Below are 20,724 nucleotides of genomic sequence, written 5' to 3'. Positions count from 1 at the left end.
TTGATGCTGCGAACAAGGTCTGCAGGATTCGCGGCACAGTAATTAAGCTATTATCTGGTTTCCATGCTAATAAGGAATGTAATCAGCCTCGCGTGTATGTAACTCGCGAAATCTGAAAATCTTGTATGGAACTGCTTTTTGTATGTAATTGTATGTACAGAAAAATCTTGTATGGAAATGTTTTAGTGTGTAGGTACTTATTTGTAAAGATTTTAAAACGATGCCAAGATGTTTTGAACCATTATTTTGTGTTCATTTTTTTATGGGAATGAATTGTTTGCTTGTTAAAAGTACCTACGACTAAGTTTTGTTTTGTTTCTCGTTGGTTAGCATTTATTCAGTTGCAAATAGTTACATAATTATCATGATCAACCCATTACTGGCCTACTAAAGGCAAAGTCAAAGTCAAATATTTTATTCAGAGTAACTGCAGTTGTACACTTTTTGAACGTTATAAATCAATTAAATCAGAAAATCCTCCTAGTGAGAAATCCTCTGAGAATGATTTAGGACAGCCTGTGACACTGGATCAGTGCAAACTTAGAGATCAATATCATAGGGAACTCTCAGGCATGCAGGTTTCCTCACGATGTTTTCCTTCACCGTCATACAATTTGTGTACCTACAAAGGAATTAGCTACACTGTGTAGGGGTTTTAGTTCAAAACAAACCATTAACACATGAAATGATGTAGGCGAGAAGAGGAGAGTGGGGCGGGACGGGCAACAATGTATCCACGTTTTCTTACTCAATACTCAAAAACCGAGGGGAACAAATAGGCTGCGCACGTTATCGCGTCCCGAACACTGTTCCATATGTATCCTAATGCCTTTCATTTTATTATCAGGAGGAAGGGGACGGATCTCGGGGCAAATCATTCACACTTTTAATTTAGTTGCTCCTAATGTATGCGAATAACTTAGTAAGAGGGTAGGCTTTACCCTCACAGCTAACCAACTATCGTAGAGGGTGCGTGGAGCTTAATGCTGGGGACATACTTGTAAGACGCCACGGAAACGTGAAATGACGCGTGCTGGATATTTTTTCTTATACAAGTTAGCCCTTGATGGTGATCTCACCTGATGGTAAGTGATAATGCAATCTAAGATGGGAGCGGGTTAATTTGGAAGGGGTAGGGCAGTCATATTAAACTCATGATCGGTTTCAACACGGATCGCTACATCGGCACAGCTTTGTTGGTAGGGTGGTAACTAGCCATAGCCGAAGCCTCCCACCAGACCAGACCAGAGATAATTTAGAAAATAAAAAGTCCAAAACTGTCCCTTCCACGAATCCGGAACCTTCGACTTATAAGACGTTTATCAATGCGCCAGGGAGGTGATTGTAATAAAAGATGGATATAAAAAATTATAAAGTTAGTTAGCAAAGAGAATAATTTTGATGAAAAATATGAGAAGGTAGATGCCAAATTCTCCTGCGGGTGTACACCCCACGCGGCTAACTTTGAAGTCACAGCGGCGCTTTAGACAATTTGCGGCATGTGCTAAAGGCGACCGTATCTAAGCGAACAAATCTTTATATCTTTAATTGTTTAGGTTGGAGTTTTCTGTGGTCGGATGGCATGTTTAATATGTCGCCACCCTTATGCTCTCAGTTAAACAACTATCACATAGAGGGTGCACAGAACTTAATAGTTTAACCCCTCCGGTCCATACATTATGCAAATACGTTAGTGATATGTCAGGCCGTACACTTGGGACGTATATTGTTGTTCGTGAGTTTATTCCTTTATTGAGTTAACTTTAATTAAATTTGAGCCGGCGTATTAGTCGGCGCGATTGACTGAGTGTACCTATTACAATCTATTTAGGTGAATGACACAAGCTTTAAGTGGAGTGTGGCCCGTTTTGCCCGTGATTCCTCTTTTTCATTATGTTTTTAGGGTCCCGTACCTCAAAAGGAAAAACGGAGCCCTTATAGGATCACTTTGTTGTCTGTCTGTCTGTCGTGGACCTAGGTCCTAGAATCATGAAATTTGGCAGGTAGGTAGGTCTTATAGTACAAGTAAAGCAACCTTTCTTGCAACGGGAAGCTTTAAGAAATCTCTTTTTAGAGTTATGCATTTGCTATGTACATTTGTATTTGTGCTTACATTAAAAAAAAATATGTTCATGAACAATAGTTATTTGTTGAACAAGATAGCAAAATTTATTTTACCTACAACATGATTTTGTTTGTGTAAAAATTAGCATGTCGCTAACGCGACCTAGAAGTTCTTACCCATCCCAAAATCGCTCAACCTAAAGAAGTTTTTCCTTCAAAAACAATGTCTTATTTTCCAGAGTAACCCGTACGCTTTGAAAGAGGGAAGCGGCGAGATGTCGGCGTGGACCTCCGCGGGCCTTCAACCCTCCGGCGGCTACTACCCCTACGACCCTACGCTAGCAGCCTACGGGTAAGTCCCAAGGGCCTTTTGGACCCCACAGTACCCCGCGAATACTTGCGTATTAACTCGGTATTAAGCTATTATCGTACAACGCTATGCGAAGGGCTTTTGGCAGTCTCGTTTTAGTGCTAGGTGTAATTAATTCTCATTTTTTGTGTTTGTGTTTGTGTGTTTATAATATGGATGAAATCGAGCTGCGGCTTTCTTAACATGGTTCAAATTCAATTAATTCTATATTAATAAATGGTAGTCTACTTACACTAATTGAAGAACTTAATGCTCATAAGACATTATTTGAAAAACTCAACACTTAAATATTATTGTAATCTAAATTTCTACACGTTTGAAAACTTAAAAGCAAACTTAGGTATAAATAATTAAAATGATAATTTGATTATCACTTTAAATCAATAAAACACTTACATAGCTACCTATAAGTTAATTATTTTTTTATGTCAATCAGCCAAAAAATCAGATTAATAATAATTTTAGAAATCTCTAAACAGGATCTATCTACTAAACTAAACCATAGAACTTAGAAGAGGGCTTTATTCGTAGTACCTACGCTGGATATAATATAATTTGGCTCTCATTTAAATATCAACTAATTTTGGAGATAAGTACTACTTTCTTATCTATGTCTGTGATTTTTCAGTTTCAAAGTTACACGATCTCAAGAATTTACATACAAATCTTTAAAACTAATTAGTTTTACAAAAATCTGGCAAACCACAGACATAGACATTAGTTTCTTGAACGTGTCTACAAAATAACATCCAGTTCCATCCAGACGGAGAAACCGCCGTTAAGAGGGACTCCATACAAACGTAGTTCGTCTCACATGGAATTCTAACCAATCATACTCAATGGAATTTTGTAGAAACGTTCCAGGAACTAATATCTATGCCTGTGGTTTTCCAGATTTCCGTTAAAATATTCCGTTTCAAAGTTACGCGGTCTTAAAAATTCACATACAAATCTTTGAGCCCCTGTAATTTTAAAACTACATATTTTTAGAAAAATCTAAAAGACCACAGGCACAGATATTAGTTTCTAGAATATGTCTGCATTTCATGGACTTTGGTTGCTTAATATTCAAATGAAATTGGGACTACGATTGTATGGAGTAAGTGACGGAGTGACCCCTCTTAATGTTCATAATGTCCTTGGAACGTCAGTTGGAAATTAAAAACTGGTGAAGTGCGACTCGGGCTCGCAGACTAAGGGTTCCGTACCATCGTACAAAATATTACCTTGGATCCTTTTTAAAGGATGTAACCACAAATAATAATTGAAGGTTTTCGGATTTTCCCCTTTATTTGTGCTGTAAGACATTGCTACCTACATGATTCCAAGTCACCGGGAAGTACCCTACAGGTTTTGATTTCTTTGACCGCTCGTGACAGACACGATAGACAGGCAACGAATTGATTACATAAGGATCCTTTTCTCTAGTGATACGGAACCCTAAAAATGATAAAATAATGCTTCTACTGCAAGTCAAATTAACGCGCGCTCAGACGGGCGCGAAACGCACGCACGTCTACCGTGCGTGCTTGCCCCGGGTCTAATCACTAACCGCTCCCGTATTATGAAAGTTTCAAACGCTGAGTTCGACGTCGAGTTTGCCAACGAAACCGATAGATAGATAGATAGATGAAAACTTTATTACACACAAGACATGAAATAATCAAGATAAAACGAGGAAACAGAGAAAAACTAAAAGCAATTGTATGCAAAGGCGGCCTTATTGCTCAGAGCAATCTCCACCAGGCAACCTGTGGTGAAAGGAGAAATAAAATAAATGTGTAGGATAGTATTAACACGCTATACACAGAATCTTATTTAGTAGTATAATATAGAAACAGCATTGGAGGCAAGAGTTTCAAGTTTATCGAAAAGCACGAACGCAGCTATAATTATAGCATAGCTGCCGATTGCCTTGCGTGCTTCCACCGCTTTCGTATTCTCAAAGTCTCAACTTCAACCCCGCTCCGTTGAAACAAGAGACCTTGAAAACTAGAGTAGATATTTTTTAAATATTGATTACCACTGATAACTTAAGAGCTATCATGTCTCGGATTCATGTTATGTCATTACTGGCAACACGCACTATTCGAAACTTTGGTCTTCAAGCACTCACTTGGTTGCGAAGATATCTTAAAGCTTTTCTAACGCTGTCCAGCCAAGTTGGATTCGGCGGTTAACCTCTTTCTCGAAATCGGATCTAACTAGCTGGATTGCGTGTCCCAGGTATACATACTCGTCTACGATTTCGAGTGCTGAGCTCTCGAACAAGATATGAGCATTCTCGTCATATTTATCATATTTATTTTGAGGCCCACATATTGAGCTCTTGTTGTTGAGAAGCTCCGCTCAAGTCATTGAGCAATGAGCACTGTAATATTATGTTCGATTTTGTCGCTGAATCAGCGTTGAAAACAAGGCTGTACATTTAAAGGATACGCAACATATCCCTGGTTTTTCATCTCCCTCCTTCGTCAAGGGTATGACAGAGACGAATGGTTGCCTCCATTTCGCGGGCGCTGATTAATTCACAGTTTTTCTCCGAACAGCCATTGCTCCGATCTGTCGAGGACTTGTTAAGATTCCAGATGTGACACTGCGTTTTAGATCCTTGATTAGACACCTGTGACTGGGCGGGTGATGGAGAGATCTATGCTTGGTTTTCTCTACGTGATCAAATCAGAAGTTCCTCACTTCTGATAGGAAAACCAGATTAATCAACATATCTCAATCGTGAAGGTGAAGTGGCAATGGACAGGGCGCATATTTCTAAAAACCGGTAGACGTTGGGGTTGATGATGATTATATCTTTGACTGGGTTGTCTCGAGCTATTGCCGGCTCTTCGCAGAAAGCTTTGAGCTATATCAACTAGTGTAAGCAGCGCTTTCATTTTTCTATAACTGCACACCACTACTTAACTAGGTTGTTACTCCTACGTTTGACTATTCTAGTAATTGTTGAAGATTTCCGACATACACTCCCGTTGTTGACAGAGAAACGCGTGCAAATATTGTCATTTCACAATGAAACAAAACTCTAAACTGCACCCACGCGATGCCGGGGTAGGTCGCTAGTGATAAATATTTTCCGAAAATCAACGCCAGCAATTTTCGAAATACTAAAACGAAAATTCATAGTGATTTAATGAAACATTTTCAACGTAGAGCCACTAAAAAAAGCACAAAAAATATTTCTACTTCCATTTCTTATATTTGCGATTTTTTTCCATTTACGGTTTAGGTATGTAAATCACTTAAATAATCCTTACTTAATATCTTAATTTTATAAACGCGAAAGTATTTATGTATGGATGTTTGTTACTCTTTCACGCAAAAACTACTGGACGGATTTGGCTGAAATTTGGAATGGAGATAGATAATACCCTGGATTAACACATAAGCTACTTTTCATCCTGGAAAATCAATGAGTTCCCACGGGGTTTATAAGAAACCTACATCCACGCGAAAGAAGTCGTGGACATCAGCTAGTTTTGAAATATAAAATAACCTAAAAATATTAGGTGTTCTCCTTGAACAGATGGCTAAAAGAATTATAGCGGTTTTTTTCCTTCCACATTTTCCATCGGCCCAGACTGGCGAAAAACACGCCCGTCTGCGCTGTCGCTACGTTCTGCCCGGGTCAAATCACTTTAACCAACTAACCACTCCCGGTTTGCTCTACCCTCTACTCATTCCCTCTCGTTACTCTGTTACTGTGTGTGAGCGTGACAGGTGATGCCACATTCGTTTTACGTTTAGCATTTTGCTTTTTCTTTGAAAAGCGTCTGTTGACGCTTCAGGCAAAATTTTAAGATGCCAACTTCAGTTCCTTGTAAACACAGTGAATCTTAGGCGTGTTCGTAAAAGCAAGCAATGCACACCGCATTGTTTGCTTTTCCTGCTTCTTTAGTAGTGGGAGGGCGGGTGGTGCACGCTGTACCATACAGATTTGTCTGTTTTGGCGGGTTTAGCAAATTAAGCTTGTAGTTTTTTGTATGGCTTTTGTTTACACATATTATGTTTACCTTCTTAACAGGGCTCTCTCCGTCACTCGTTTCATACAATCGTAGTTCTAATTTCATTTGAATACTAAGCAACCAAAGTCTATGAAATTTTGCAGACATATTCTAGAAACTAATATCGGTGTCTGTGGTGTTTTAGACGAAATATTTGACGTAAGCTCATTTTGTAATTTTTCATCAAATAATCAAAATATCAATGAGCATTTGTATCACACATGAAATAAACAAAACGCATCGGAAATCTGATTGCCGAAGTGTCATAACAAGGTATCATAGCGATGCATCAATTACAGCACTCGGGGCGCGGCGCAGTAGAAATTTATACACCAATGAATCACGTAGAAGTGGCTCCAAATAAAAACAAATCATGGCACATCAAAGCGAAGTTATGCTGACAATCCGGCTCTGCCCGACTTAATATATGGCGGGCGGTCCGTTGTAATCTAAAAATAATTAGCCGCGTTAGTTTTTATGCGTTAAAAAAGACGTGACGGAAATACTCGGTGATATATCGATCCGAAGCTCTCACAATTGTTTCTAATTCGATCTAATACTCCCAACAACCACGTTGATCCAACACAATATACAATTTTGCAGATATTACATCTTGAAATCTAACTTAATTTAATAACTATTACAATTATTGTTTTACTAGCTGATGCCCGCAGCTTCGCCCGCGTGGATTGGTCAGATCCCCTGCAGCATCAGGATTGAGGAGTTGGACTCCAAATTTTTTATGAAACAATGTCGCAAAGTTCCTCTATCGATTAAAAAAGAAATGACGCAAATCGGGGAGATTTCGGTGTACATAGGTAGAAAAACACAACTCCCTTTTTAAAAGTCGGTTAAAAAAGTAGCCTATTTTACGCCCTGGTCAATCCTCTACTTGCCTGTGAAAGTCCCGTCAAAATCGGTTCAGCCGTTCCAAAGATTAGCCTTTTCAAACAGACAGACAGACAGACAGACAGACAGACAGACAGACAGACAAAAATTTTAAAAACGTGTGATTCAGTTATGGTATCGTTCAAATAACCATATGAGCTTAATATGAGGTAGTTATTTCGAAATTACAGACAGACACTCCAATTTTATTTATTAGTATAGATTTATTTATTTTATTTTAGAAGAAAATATTTCTATCATCTAAAAAATTACATTCATGAAATGACTACTCCGGTGTATCACAGACCCGGTCGGGTTTCTTATCCTAATAGGTACACATACCTACTCCTGGAAATCTTCTTCTTGTTCTTCTTATCCTTTATCCCATGCTACGTGTGGTCGGCACAGCATGTCTTTTTCTTCTACTCTCTTCTGTCATACCTACGTTGAACGCACACATATTCTCTTTTACACAATCCATCCACCTTTTCTTTGGCCTTTCTGTCCTCTTTTTCCTGTCCACATGCATATTTAACATTCTCCAGCGTTTATTATGACGATATCAACTCCCACTTACAATAGTACTAATTTCTTAACATAGTACTTTGAATTAGAATTATGTAGTTTGTAATATCTACTAATCTGAAGATAATTACGAGTATGGAAGTTATTAATCAGCCAAAAGCTAAAAAGAGAAAGAGAATAAAAGCCGAAAAAGTTTTTTCTATTTCTTTTCGTTTCATAATCTAAAAATAATTAGGAGCGTTAGTTTTTATGCGTAAAAAAGACGGGGCATCTCCGAGATGGGACGGAAATATCCTGTGATATATTGGTAGGAGGCACAATAATTGTTTGTGACATTCCCAAAGGCCACTAATGGTATCTATCATATAGTAAACATGAATCTGGATTCATGGAGTATCTGGATTCAAAAACTTGACAAAGGTAAGAAGTTGGATAACGAAATATATTTTGAAACTTTTTTCTTAGTAGAGGTCTAGTTATTAAGGAAAGCCCAGTAGTAAACAGTACGTTCGTTACGATACGTCGCTTGTTACGCACGGATGGCGAAATTTCACTTTCCGTGAAAAACCACCTGCAAAACATAATCTTGAACATAGTCGCTTAGATTGATGAAGAAAATAATAATTGTAAGTGAGAAAATTGAAAAATCACTCTCCATGAAAAATCGCCTGTGAAATCACTGTGAAGAAAAATAATAATTATTTCATGAAATGAAAATGATTTAAAAGTAGCAATGATGCACATCTCTAGTAAATACAGTTTCCAGTTTCAGCGCGTTCCCACAATCGATTCAACAAGCGAGGCAATAAACGGCAATAAACATTCATAAAATGAATACGCGATGCACACGGATAAAAAACGAACAGCAATACAAACACTCAAACACAACAAATTGCACGCGGCATTCATATGCAAATGTAATCAAATAAAATTGTTGTATATTCATTTCAAAGGAAAAACTTCATGAGGGTCTAATAAAACCGTGAAATACGTAAAGCGTAGAGCGATAACTTAGCCGGGCTAAATAAACAGAACAAAGGAACTTGTGTGAAAAGCGTGCAAGAGTTACAAGAGGCCGCCTCGTCGAGTTTCAGCGAGTAGCCGTATTATTTAGAAAGGCCTGTAATCTGCCACGCCCAAGCGCCGAAATGAAAAATTATCCCTCTATTTTTACAAGCACCGCTGATATAGGTATCAGCTCCAAGATGTGCTACTATTTTTATGATCGAACGGACGAGCTCAATTCAATTGAAATAAACTCAAAGTTCAAACTGAAATTATTCCCATCATCAAAGTAGATACTATTGTACCTACTCCTTTTGATGGTCAGTATGGCTAGTATAAGATTTCACAGTTTTTAAAATACTAAACTCGAAAACGAGTTTTTTCATACATCTACAGCCAGCGACACAGGCGGAAACATTACGAACTAAAGTTGATCGAGCAAATGCGAGTATATCTTTTACTTTACCATACCAAATACCACATTAATACGTCACCATCGAGAATGGCAGCCGTTTTCGTCGACACGAATACCAATACCACATCAATACCAGCAAATCCGAAGCACGAGTTCATCGTTTGACACCAATTTGACACGCTAAAACTAGTAAATGACGTCATTTTCGCGTAAGTTTACGAGTCGGTGGTCGAATTGTAACTCACCAAAAAATACTCAGTGAGAGAAGCTTGAGAGCAGTGATAAATAAACAAAATGATGAAATTTTATAAGTCCCTGGGCCTTAATTTGCCCACGGGAGGCGAGGAGAATGATCAAGCAGACTGTGAAAGCTAACCGTCGTGGTTGTGTAACTAAATTTGACTCAGCGGCGTTATTTGTGATGTACATAGTGCATCCGTCAAAGTAAGGTTCTAACATAGCCCAAACCACCAGCAAGTTGAAGTGGCAATGAACAATCCATGCCTGTCGTATTGGGCGGAGATTGGGTACAAGCACAGCGTACCTCAGGAACCTACCTAAGTGTAGTGTGGGATACCGTGTCATTGACTGGCGATATTACAGAGTAACGTTAAGTGACTGGATGAGGGCACAGGAAGCCTCAAGGCTGGGTGTGGTGAACCTCTTTGAAAAACCCTACATTTAGAAGTACCTAGACGACAGACGTCCGTAGACTGAAATGATAAAAGTGCATCTCGAACGATCCATTTTGGGCAGCGATAGCCATCGGCTCGCAGAATGCATTTAATAATGCTAAATGATAAATGCTAATGGTAGAATAATTGTAATGTTAGAAGATCGACCACAAAGAGTACCTACCATATCACCCTCACCATTGAGGCTAAGTTAAGAAAGTCTATGCACAATAGGTAGGTACGCTACCTACCTATATCTACATAATATTATTCTAAGCCTTATAGTAGGTACATAATACGTGTGACTCCAAGTATAAGCAGGTAGGTACTTAGGTGTTACTCTGTTTATTCAATTCCTGAGTGATAGATTCATTAGTACTTGTCTCTTTATCAGAATATTTAGTTCTATTCTATTTAAATTTCTTCATTGCAGCTGTTTTTACCATCATTTACTTACCTGGAACATTTTGCCATGATTGGATTCACTTATAGAAAGTAGGTACTACCTATCATAAAATTAATCTATTAAAATTCCACCAGAATAGTTACCTAGGTAGGTACTTGTGCAAAGCCATAGTGAGTTGGCTTGTTGCACAGCTGGGTAGTTGTTTAAAAGTATTCACCTAGGTAGGTACCTAAACACTCAGTACATGTTCTTCAAACTTATTACCTCACAGAGGTGAAGTAGGTAGGTATACTTATACAATTGCAAACAGTACCTATAACACCTACCATTCCTTGCATTCATTGATGATGAGCCACGCCAGCTTGCATCCACTCAGACAAGCAAGTACCTACCTACCTAACATGGCATAAGCGTAGCATAAGTTAGTGAAATGTTGTGTTAAATGAACCTCCCTATGTAATTTTATGTAGCTTATATTAAATATTTTCTGAATCAATTTTTTTTTTCAGGTTGCAGATCACCAGTATTATTACCAGATTATGATGCCTGCCTCCCTGATCCCAAGTACCTACCTAACTCAATTCAAGACTAACCCGAGGTCATCAATCTTGTAGAATACCTATACATATATTAAGAACTGTTTATGTAGGTGCTGAAATACATCTTATGTAATTTAATTATACAGGTGTATGGTACCTACTTATTTATGCACCTATTGGTACCTAATACCTAGGTATCTAAAAGTATCTAGGTATTAATATTATTTCAGGTGTGAGGTATAGATCTTTAAGTAATAGTCATTAAATCTTTATTGTTTTAATTTGTTTTATTTCATTTTAAAAATAAAAGTTCTTAGGGTTTAGATAAGTAACCATTTGCATAGTTAAAAGGTATCCTGGAATTTGCCTGCCTGGATAGCCTGAAATCTATGTTCAAAACTAAATTAAAGCGACAGGTTTCAATGCTAGGTATTCCTTTTGTAATGCTCCCTGCACTACGGAAAAGGACAGCACTAGATTTAGAACCTGTCATTCTAGTTTAAAGATTGCGTCTCACCCCAAGTCCCAACTGCTTGTGAAAGTCTCATCTAAATTGGTTCTATCAATTCAAAGATTAGCACACCAAATTGATTACTTATAGCTTAACGATTACTACAGTAACATAGACTTAAATTTTGTTTATTTGTATGGCTCAATATTTTGAAACATGCCGCCTCGATAGGACGTAAGTGGGGGTGGGATGGGCAAGAGGGAGGGGAGGGTAAGTCAATCCCTCTCCTTCCCAGATGGATTATTTTATTGAATTTTTTAATTTTGATAAAATTGATATCGGTAAAACTTTTACCCTCGATAGGGTGAGGAGAAAAGGGGTAGGGGGTATTCAAGAAGTGGTTATAAAAAAATAACAATGAAGACTGGCATGCCTGCCACAGCTCTCTAACCTAACCAATTACTCATTCAATATATCAAATCTTTGAAATGAGCAACCGTCGAGTTTCTTGCTGGTTCTAGCTATAAAAAACAATTTATTTAATTTTAAATTTTTATATTATTACAAAATTGTACAGGAGTGTTACTGCACTGACAGCTTATGGGAGCTTATTCTGTAGAGTGTAGTCTTAATGCAGGAACACCACAATGCAGTCTTCTAGCAAAGTGGATTAGGCACTAATCCACAGGCTTTCAAGCTCGGGTTTCACTGAAAAAGGAATTATTGATCTTTAATTTTCTAAATTGCTAATTAGACAATTAGGTAATATTCTTCTTATTTTACTATTTATCTACTAAGATAGATAGTAGTCTTAGTGTTATTTATAATATTTAATAACTACATGATGCCCTTTTAAGTTTTAAAAATCCAGTGCTAACTCTTTGATTTCCAGGATACCTAGTCTATGTAGTCCAGTATGACACCAAATACTCCATACCAAATAAATGATAATAATGACAACTTAATTTGCACGGATTTATCCCATAGGAACTGTTTTATTTTCTGTAATAAAACATCAGCAATGTCCATCTCCACGAAGAAGATCCGCCATACAAGAACTTTGTACCTTTCGTCAAAATTGGTTGAACAGGTGGGCTGTAAAAAGCTAGCAGACAGACAAACAGATACACTTTATTCTGACATACAGCTTAAACTCAATGTCCTGATTCTGCATATTTGTAAGTTACTAAGCATAAATATTTAAAAATTTATAACAGCCCTGACAAGTGAAGGTTACAAGTAACTAGAAAAGAGCTAATAAGTTTCAATTGGCTGAATATAACTAGATATTTAAGTAGGTACAAAATAATAATGAAGTTATGATTTCACTATAGGTGGCTAGATACTCTTGAAACCTGACCACTTGCTTGCCTAATTCAAATCTAGGTATGTAGATAGTTATATCTCTAGTCTTTTCCAGTTACTGTAACCTTTACTTGTCGGGGGTGTTATAAATTTTTAATTTGCACTTGTGATTTCTCTATAGGTTGGGTCACTACTCACTTCCCTTATCCAAAACAAGAGATTGGTATGTATTGATATTATGTACCTATTAAGTACATACTAATCTAGTTACTAAGTGCTATTATTCTAAAAAAACCTATGTAGACGTGATATCAAGAGAGTAAACGTACATATAAAGCTGACATACGATATTATTACTCATTGCATTTTATTTAAATAGTGCCTACACACCTAAATACAATATATATTATAATCACTAGTTCTTGAATAACTATTTAAATGAACTTCTGTATATTAAAATCCTTTCATTCAGTTTGCTTTTATTTATTTTCACTTTAACAGACAACAGAACGGTAACTTTTTTTAATCTGACGAAAATTTGGCTTTGGATACCAGTGTTTTAGTGATTTCAGAGTGAATATAGATGAATTACCATAGACAAACATACCATAGAGTGTGGCGGTGGGTGTCGCTTGACTGTCACTGTCACGCTGTTAATCATCTGTCAATAGCGTCAAAAAACGAAATAATATATGCCAAATTAGACAAAATGGCAGCGTATATCTGTCCCACTTTTTTGTGAATGTGTAAGTGAGACAAAAGTTGGACCTACGTTTCCACATGTTAGTATCGTCGTTCTGTCGAAAACGGACAGTTAGGACTAGCTCGTACTACGAAATAATACGTTAACCTTGGCAGTCAGGAGTAGTCGATACTATTAACCATGTATGCGGTGTTCAATGTTGTACTAACGGTACAGAATAATGAACGTAAACTTAAAACTAAAGTTTTCAAACGTGCCCAGGTCTGAAGTATCTGAGTATAATATAATCTGTAAATATTTTTGAAGTGAAAACTCCTTTAGTACCGTTGTAATTTGAAACTCGATGAAACAAGATCCGACACTAAAAAGAGACAAATACATACATCTATAGGGTTTAGCCTGTGAGAGAATGAGCTTGAATCTATACTAATAAATAAAATTGGAGTGTCTGTCTGTAATTTCGAAATATGTACCGCATATTAAGGTCATATGGTTATTTGAACGATACTATAACTGAATCACACGTTTTTAAAATTTTTGTCTGTCTGTCTGTCTGTCTGTCTGTTTAAAAAGGCTAATCTTTGGAACGGCTGAACCGATTTTGACGGGATTTTCACAGACAAGTAGAGAATTGACCAGGGAGTAACATAGGCTACTTTTTTAACCGACTTTCAAAAAGGGAGTTGTGTTTTTTTACCTATGTACACCGAAATCTCCGAGATTTCTGAACCGATTTGCGTCATTTCTTTTTTAATCGATAGAGGAACTTTGCGACATTGTTTCATAAAAAATTTGGAGTCCAACTCCTCAATCCTGATGCTGCAGGGGATCTGACCAATCCACGCGGGCGAAGCTGCGGGCATCAGCTAGTCCTAAATATATATCATGTAGGTACATGCTCAAACTATTGGACGGATCGGGCTAAAATTAGGTAGCTAGGTATTATATGACGTAAACATCGGCTAAGAAAGGATTGAAATTCACCTTCAGGCTCAAAATGTTGAACTCCTAAAATGTTGAGTGCTCATGATGCAAAATTGAGTGCAAAATGTTGAATTCCGAAGTTGCAAAACAACCCATAAGGGTATATAGCGATTTGAAACTTGTGTAAAAAGGGTGAAATAGGGGTCTGAAATTCGTGTAGACCACACGGACAAAATTACGGGCATACCTAAGCTATAAGGGGTGGAATAAAGAAACTCAAAACATACATACATACATGCACCCTGAAAATATTGCACTCCTTTTTTTGGGCAGTCGTGTAGAAAGAGGAGAAGGAACTGTGTATCTTGTTGTTGTATATCAATGAGAAACAGCACAGAAAACGTACAAAAATTAGAGAGAAGAGGAGGCACTTGTCCCGCACCATTGAGATCCAAATACGCAGGAAATTACAACGCTCGCGGCTGGAGGGAATTATTTGTGAGGCAAAGATTCGGGCGGGTACGTTTTAAATAAACCGAATAAAGGCAGTTAACGAGACGTCGCATAAATGACGCGTTTAAGAGCTTTACATGAGTTCGGAGAAGGGGAGGGGTTTTGTCAAACTATCTAACACAAGACAATTCTTTATTTGCATAGCATGAAGTGTTAAATCTAAGAAATATAGTTTAGCAGATTAGCCATCCGCGTACAAATATAGTACACAGAAGTTACTATATAGAAAAATTAAAATACAAGGAGTCATAAAATTATACTTAGTTAAATTATTATACGATATTAATAATAATTCATTTTTCATCATCACACTTCACACTAATATTATAAAGGAGAAAGTTTGTATGTGTGTGTGTGTGTATGTTTGTTACTCCTTCACGCAAAAACTACTGGACGGATTGGGCTGAAATTTAGAATGGAGATAGATTATACCCTGGATTAGCACATAGGCTATTTTTATCCCGGAAAATCACAGAGTTCCCACGGGAATTTTAAAAAACCTACGTCCACGCGAACGAAGTCGCGGGTATCAGCTAGTTTTGGATAAAAACAACTGTAAATTTCACTGGTGAACACAATATTACAATAATAAATTAAATTATATCAAACAACTTTGTTTGAGTTTTTGAACCTTTATTTTATCTTGATGTACTTAGTTATGTACCTAGATCGTAGAGATGCTACATGCACCTATATCTGCCTGTATCATAATATTATCCTTTCCGATTAAATTTTGATGGGCTGTCTATCGAAATTTCCTTAATGACATGCTTGCTCTAAACGTAGTTCGTACGTTGATAGTTAATTAACGTTATTAACAGGGCTCTCTCCGTCACTCGCTTCATACAATCGTAGTTCCAATTTCATTTGAATATTAAGCAACCAAAGTTCATGAAATTTTGCAGACGTATTCTAGAAACTAATATCTGTGTCTGTGGTGTTTTAGATTTTTCTAAAAATATGTAGTTTTAAAATTGCAGGGGCTCAAATATTTGTATGTAAATTTTTAAGACCGCGTAACTTTGAAATTGAATATTTTAACAGAAATCTGGAAAACCACAGACATAGATATTAGTTTCTAGAATATGTCTGCAAAATTTCATGGACTTTGGTTGCTTAATATTCAAATGAAATTGGAACTACGTTTGTATGAAGCGAGTGACGGAGAGACCCCTCTTAACGTGCTTGAATCATGTGTTTTTGAACTAAGAGTGCTTTTAGGATAGGTATGAAACTGTGCTGATAAGGGGTAGTTATTATTTTAGCAGATCTTGTAGCTATTATCGCACTTGATTCAGAAACCTATTTAATTTATAATACCTACCTAATATTTAAGTAAGTACTAGCTGATGCAGGTGCGTAGATTTAGGTTTTAAAAACCCTGAGTACCTATATGTACCCACTCTATGATTTTTCGGGATAAAAATATTTAATTAAAATTTTGAAAAACCCTCTGCCCAAAAACTCTAAAAAGTAAAAAATAATGTGTATTGGGTCTGGGCTAGTATTTGGATCCAATGAGGTGCCAATAGAGTCACTAACAATAATATGAAGAGTAGACGGTTCGTGCGGCTAATTGGCACCGGCTCCAAAAAATATTAATATAGAAACTACAATAACACTTGTATACATAATAATATATTCGGTAATAAATTAAATTGTTTTTTACTTTTTAACCCCCGACCCAAAAAGAGGGGTGTAAGTTTGACGTGTGTATCTGTCAGTGGCATCGTAGCTCTTAAACTAATGAACCGATTTTAATTTAGTTTTTTTTGTTTGAAAGGTGGCTTGATCGAGCGTGTTCTTAGCTATAATGCAAGAACGGTTTAGCCGTTTGAAAGTTATTAGCTATTTTCTAGTTACTGTAACCTTTACTTGTCGGGGGTGTTATAAATTTTTGATTTCCATTAATTGTTAGTCTTTGTGGTTATTGAAGTCGGTTTAAAAAAATAAATTGTAGGTATAGCACATCTTATCTAGCGTACCTACCTACTACTTGTATGTGTCCATATCTGTGCTATAGACTGATAATGAAAATTTCATTGAATAGATCAATTATTGTAGAATTGTAGCGGAGTTGTTGCGGTCGTCGAGCGCTACACGCCTATTCGAGAGGTGCACGTTCAATCGCGGTATCGAGGCTTTACAATCTGTACCCTTAGTACGAGTCTACATCTCGACAACGTTGATAGATTTCGTGTATCGAAATATTATAGAGCTAGAGTAAAACTAATTAAATGAAGGTCGTTTAATGATCAGCTGCCCATAAGATGGTGTAGGAATTGTATTATTAAGTAATGTAAATTGTATTACTGAGTTTCTTACCGGCTCTTTTCAGTACAATCTTCATTTCGAATTGGTGGTAGAATCAGAGACGTAGCACAAGAGACATTTAGTGCTCCTATACGAAATAAATAAATCTTGGTTAGGTTTGGTTTGGTATACAGCACCAAAAATAATTATTTAGTTTCTGCTTGTGTTTGGTTTGAATGACAAGAGCTGCCGCGTAGCCGAGTTTCTTGCGTATGTCTCGGTAGAGTGGGCATGAATTAGATTCATTTTACGATGCGAAAGCATTTATAAAAAATTTATAAAAGTTTATTTGATTAAAAAAAATTTCATTCAATTTCTATTACCAATGAGAACCTTAAAACAAGCGAGTTCAGGTTAATGTTATTCTTAGGTAAGCACAGGGAAAAACTTATAGCACTAATTTTACATGGTTAAAAATTATTCGGACACATGTAGGTATCCAAGTTTTATAGTTTTACTAATATCATTACCACAAAATAAATAACAATGCCGTTGTTAAATTTTAGAATTTTGCAGACTCTCGGCGAATCCAGTCTTATTACCCCTTATTCTTATTAACCCGGCGAATAATAATAATTACTTAAAAAGTAGTTTTTTCTATAACGGTTCATTTTTACAAATGTGTGTAGATTCTAAATCTACAAACATTGTTTAAATGTGCGAACTCGTACTAAGGGCATTGGGGGAATTGCGGGCTACCCCCTGGCGCAACTATGTACGAGTGCGTACATAAGTAATACAGCTACCCCAGCCTCCCCTGCAACTCCCTCCCGGGGGAGGCTCGCCACGGATTAGAATTAGGTACACATCCGAACGCTTTACATCGATTATTCCCAATCGTATCTACAAACGGTATGTCGAAACGGTTCGGTACACCATTATCAATTAATACCATTACGGTCGTTACAGTTGCTCGTGGTTATCCAGAATTGATTCAATCCACATTTAGTTTTTCTATACTTACCAACTTTTTAAGCCATCCGCCTGTATAAGCCGCCGCATAAGCTACCCATCTGTCTGTGCGTCACAGGTCTTTATCTTGTAGACGAAATGATTTTCAGACCTGAAATTTTGCTGTTTCGATAAAACGTTGACCTTACACCGTTGACGTTGTTCTAACAAAACAATTAAGTTGTTCATAATTGTGGCCATACATTTTATTTTTTCTTAATCATTTCGTACGACCATCACGAAAAGTGTAAGTCCTTTGGTATAATCCCAAATGAAATTTTATTATTATTCTTTAGCAATTACACACTTCACAGTAAAAACACCTATCAAAAGATTATCGTTGTATAATAAATTATATCTTCACTATAACGCGATCACGGCGTCCGTTTGTCTGTTAACGTCATTATCATAATCTCCGTTAATCCATACTTAATATTATAAACTAGCTGATACCCGCGACTTCATTCGCGTGGATGTAGGTTTTTTAAAATTCCCGTGGGAACTCTTTGATTTTCCGCGATAAAAAGTAGCCTATATGCTAATCCAGGGTATAATCTATCTCCATTTTAAATTTCAGCCCAATCCGTCCAGTAGTTTTTACGTGAAGGAGTAACAAACATACACACACACACACACACATACAAACTTTCTCCTTTATAATATTAGTGTGATTCGAATGTGTCTGTCTGTCTGTCTGATAGCTTTCACGGGCCATCCATTTAAAACCAATTTTGATGAAATCGGGTACAGGGATATTTTGCATCCTGGGATAGGATTTGCTATCCTTGCATAGTCGAATTTTTGTCCCCGGAAAATCAAATTTAAATCAAAATCAAATCGGATTTAAAAAGATGGTAAAATAAAAGGTAAAGTTGCTTGTTTAAATTAGTGACTAAGTACAGTCTAATACTAACACTAATACGGATCATTATAATCTGATAACTTATCGGGGCAATATCTTAATACTGAAACATCGTAATTTTGTGAACTTGTGAAAATGTGCAAATTTTATTATATCACGTTTAAAAAGGCCACAACCTTGAGTAAATATTTTTTTTCATTCCATTCCATCAGCCTGAATAAATATAAATTTCTTTATTAAAAAAAAAAATTATAAAGATTTTTATGCAGTCGATCGTAATCTAATAAAAAAGCTATAAAGCCGAATGGCTTTTTGATTAACCAGTGGATTTTAATTTTCAAAGATCCCACGGGAAATACACGCCTTTCCGAGATAAGAAATAACCTATAATATAAAGTCTTTATTTATACCTGACTATAAGTACCTACACATGCAAAAAACTCGTTGATCTGAATGAACAGAGTAGGTAATAGGTATCTACCGTTGCAGTATGATTTAAGGACAAACCAACCAACAAACACTTCTGCATTTACTATTTTGTAACTTAGTGATTAATCTATTCTAATTTGTAATATTATGAATGCGAAAGTGTGTAGATCTGTCTGCTTTTCACGGTCCATCGATTTAACAGGGCTCTCTCCGTCACTTACTCCATACAATCGTAGTCCCAATTTCATTTGAATATTAAGCAACCAAAGTCAATGAAATTTTGCAGACATATTCTAGAAACTAATATCTGTGCCTGTGGTGTTTTAGATTTTTCTAAAAATATGTAGTTTTAAAATTACAGGGGCTCAAAGATTTGTATGTGAATTTTTAAGACCGCGTAACTTTGAAACCGAATATTTTAACGGAAATCTGGAAAACCACAGGCATAGATTCCCGGAACGTTTCTACAAAATTCCATTGAGTATGATTGGTTAGTATTCCAATGAGAGACGAACTACCTTTGTATGGAGCGAGTGACGAAGAGACCCCTCTTAACCGATTTTGACAAATTTTGGCACGCAGATATCTTAAAGCTCCGGGAAAGATATAGGCTACTTTTTATCCCAGAAGGTTAAAAAGTTCTCAGAGGTTTTATTTGGTACAGATGTGGCATCCTGGAGACGGACGTAAGATACTTTTTATCCTGGGAAGTTAGGGAATCCCTAAATCCATGCGGACAAAGTCATCATCTTGTGTTGAATAAAAATAAAAGTTTTAGTGAATTATTAAAAACAAGTCTGTACCAAATTTCATTAAAATCGGTTCAGCAGTTGGGCCGTGAAAACGTAGCTGACAGACAGACAAACCGACAGACAGATACACTTTCGCATTTATAATATTAGTATGGATATTTATCCAACTTAATATAAGTATCTAAACAACCAATCCAAACTAAACTGGAATTATTCTAAAAACAAAATGACTCTCTTAAATTGATGATTTACTTTATTTGCGAGGACGACATTCGACACTTAGCGTTTATTTTGACGTTAGTAACGTCATTTCTCTCCCGCCATATTGGAGAGTGGACTGGTTTAAATTAATTAAACAGCTCTAATACACCCTTAAAGCGGTTGAAGTGCTGGTGAACAAATTTAGTGAATGGAACTCGTTCAGCGTTAAGCGCTGCAATTTACGCCTCAACCGCTGTCTTCACCGCGTAGCCTTCTGAAGAGCTTATTCGTGTAAAACTAATGCGGTCGGTTTCAGAGATTCCGTGTGGTTGTGTGGGTACGCCTTTATCTAATGCGTTACTTCGTGGGGATGTGCTCTTACATTTAAATATTATGTTAGGTTAGAATACATAACGTT

The 20,724-nt window shown here is 36.7% G+C and overlaps 1 protein-coding gene across 1 annotated transcript in view; it reads left to right on the top strand.

Moving 5' to 3' along the window:
• Positions 1 to 20,724, top strand: part of LOC123880436 (homeobox protein araucan-like) — a 119,450-nt gene that overhangs the window by 75,827 nt on the left and 22,899 nt on the right. Inside the window, exon 3 of the mRNA XM_045928562.1 lies at positions 2,304 to 2,416. Within this exon, the coding sequence (XP_045784518.1) occupies positions 2,304 to 2,416 (113 nt within the window). The remainder of the gene's footprint in view (positions 1 to 2,303; positions 2,417 to 20,724) is intronic.

This window comes from Maniola jurtina, chromosome Z, assembly GCF_905333055.1.
Source record: "Maniola jurtina chromosome Z, ilManJurt1.1, whole genome shotgun sequence".
NCBI lineage: Eukaryota > Metazoa > Arthropoda > Insecta > Lepidoptera > Nymphalidae > Maniola > Maniola jurtina.
The sequence above is the reverse complement of the archived record's forward strand: the minus strand, read 5'-3'. Positions and strand labels throughout refer to the sequence as shown.